The following is a 2934-nucleotide window of genomic DNA, read 5'->3' on the forward strand; positions in this document are numbered from 1 at the left end:
TTTTAGGCTGTGTACCCGCTCTGAAACGTCACTGTCCGCAACAGGGAACATATCATCTATCATAGCCTAAATAAATCCAGTCAATCATTAAACCACCGAGTAGGATCGTTCGTATGCAGTTTAACTGGAAGCTATTATTTCCGACAGCACGTCAAGGCAGCACCCGTCCTGCGAAGACGCACGTGTGAAGCAGTGGAGTTCCTGTCTCCTCCAATCAGGGCGCTGTCTCACTCAGCCCCGTCCAATGGGAATAGCGCGCGTGCAGGTGGCTGCGCTATTATCAGCGGGTCCCGCTTCACCCCCAGCCTAGAGCGAGTCAATTTATGGAAAGACAAGTCGACCCCTTAATGGTTCCCATCAAAACCACTAAAAACATCATCAGAGCGGCCGACTTCCGCGAGGATTCCTGTGGCGGACGCATGCAGCCTTCTCCCAGCTGACAGACTCCGACCAAAACAAATCCGCGGAGAGACATTTCTGGGAGTTTGACCAAGCTCTTCACTTCCCAATAGAGAAGAGAAGTGCGCTTTTGCTCAAGTTTCTCAACATTCAAGAGTCTGCTTCTTCCTCATCCAGGATACTTTCGCAGAAGGCGGCAGAAGTGGCCTGGCTCCTGAATATCACCAGTCCGCTCTGCGCCTTTATTTACTCTTATTAGGTTCTTTTTATTTCCCGTTTTTATACAAGCGGCTTTGGTGGTTCATGTTCACAAATGTTAGCGGTCGGGCAAATGGAGGCTAACCGGCAGAGTGCTTTCGTCCTGGGCAGCACCCCGCTGGCGGCGTTGCACAACATGACCGAGATGAAGACTTCCCTGTTCCCGTATACGCTGCAGCAGAGCCCAGCGGGCTTTAAGGCGCCCCACCTCTCCAGTCTTAACTCCCAGATGGCCGGGGTGGGACCCCGCACGGAATAAGCGACATCCTTGGGAGACCTATCACCTCGGCCGGACAGCTGCTCTCCGGGTTCCCCAGGATAAACGGCCTGGCCACCACCGCAGCCGCCGCGGCGGCAGCAGCAGCGGGGATGTACTTCACCCCGGCGATGTCTCGGTATCCGAAGCCGCTGGCCGAGCTGCCGGGGAGAGCGCCTATCTTCTGGCCCGGGGTGATGCAGGGTTCTCCCTGGAGGGACCCGCGAGTTCCTTGTCCTTGTAAGTCCTGTCTGACTGGCTCTGTTTGTACACGTTTAGGGGGGAGTTTTTCCAATTGTTAAATTCCGAAAAAGCCACGGCACATTTGTAGGGTTGTATAAATGTTTTTTTGTAGAGCTACTTTGCTTGTCTTGTGATTTTAGACATTATTTCGGCCTGTCACTACGTAGCAAACACACAAAACAAAACAACCACACTGTATTTTACACAGCCGTCACAGGTCATGTAAAACTATCAGGCTATAATAAATATTAGCTGAACGAAGGGATACACATTCCACTGCATGGTTACCATGACGGCAGACATACTTTTGGTTATCACACTACAAGTTCCTAATAGAACATTTCATTCTAATGTGATACTTGGTAGGACTTTTAAAAATAAAAATACAACTATAGGCTATTAGTACCATCGTAAATAGTTTGGAGCTCAGACACACACACACTTCGAGGCTTTTTAGATTTTTCGAGGCTCATTTTGAGTTTAACTTATGAGCATCACATTTCAAATAGCATGTGGGCTTTATCAATGGAAGTTTTTAATTTGCAGTTAATTCAAAATAAAAGAAGTGAAGGTCTGAACTTCCACTCTGTATAAAACCATAGCTTCTTGTGTTTCTCCTTCCAGCTCAAGCTAATATGATGTTGGATAAGGATGGAAAGAAGAAACACTCCAGACCGACCTTTTCAGGACAGCAGATTTTTGCACTGGAAAAAACCTTCGAGCAGACGAAATACCTGGCCGGCCCAGAGAGAGCCCGGCTGGCTTACTCTTTAGGAATGACCGAGAGTCAAGTCAAGGTAAAAACATGCTTAATTGTTGGCAAATATGGAAAATATTATTTGGTCCACTTTCTCTCTCTTTTTTTTTAAATTCCATTTTGGCTGCATGCAGAGGGCAAGAAAATACGTTATTTGTAATCGATGACATACAACATGTATTATTCAAGTATTATTATTGATGTTGTTGCTATTATTATTAATTGCAATTGTTATTGCTGTTGATAGCCTATGGCCTGTTATTTGAGTGTATCCAGGATGATTTACACACCTGTTGTGATTAGTTTAATGGAGCGTTTCTGTTCATTACGTGTTCATATGTGGACCTGTTGAGCATCTGTGCGCATCTGTCCCCCTCCTCAACAGGTTTGGTTTCAGAACAGGAGAACCAAATGGCGGAAGAGACACGCAGCAGAAATGGCCACGGCCAAGAAGAAGCACGACTCCGAGACGGAGAAGATGAAGGAGAGCTCGGATAACGAGGACGACGACGAGTACAACAAACCCCTGGACCCAAACTCAGACGACGAAAAAATCACGAGACTGTTGAAAAAGCACAAGGCCAGCAACCTGGCGCTGATCAGCCCCTGCAGTAACAGCTCGGACACCTTGTGATGCACTCATTTATTTTTTTTTAATCCCCTTTCCACCTGACACTGCGAATATGCGCCTGGGGGAGGGGGGGGGGTCGCATTGTCTGCTCTGACAGAGCAAGAAAAATGCGTAAAAACCGAATAAGACGCACGGAAGACGCGCTCACCAAAATATGGCCAGAGACGCATTTGGCTGCATCCAAACCCCTCCCCCCCCACACACTCACAGACACTGTAAACACGGAGATATAACTCCTGTCAGCAATGGACTTCATGAAGACTGATAATGACAAGTTCATGTCAGGTGAAAGGACAGAAATATTGGGACAGGAAATTGTTTCGGCGACGCAAATCCGTTTTTACGCATCCAACTGGAGTTTTAAACAACAGGTGTAAATGTAAACAAATT

General features: G+C 47.1%; 1 protein-coding gene across 1 annotated transcript; it reads left to right on the forward strand.

Moving 5' to 3' along the window:
- The first annotated feature begins 227 nt into the window (after window positions 1-227).
- On the forward strand, window positions 228-2614 carry nkx6.2 (NK6 homeobox 2). Its single transcript, XM_078272996.1, is given in 4 exon segments — window positions 228-892; window positions 895-1153; window positions 1781-1953; window positions 2299-2614. Coding segments are annotated over 4 exon segments (861 nt in total). The 5' UTR covers window positions 228-712; the 3' UTR covers window positions 2548-2614.
- Window positions 2615-2934: the final 320 nt, after the last annotated feature.

The sequence above is a fragment of the Sander vitreus genome, chromosome 17 (genome assembly GCF_031162955.1).
Source record: "Sander vitreus isolate 19-12246 chromosome 17, sanVit1, whole genome shotgun sequence".
Classification (NCBI taxonomy): domain Eukaryota; kingdom Metazoa; phylum Chordata; class Actinopteri; order Perciformes; family Percidae; genus Sander; species Sander vitreus.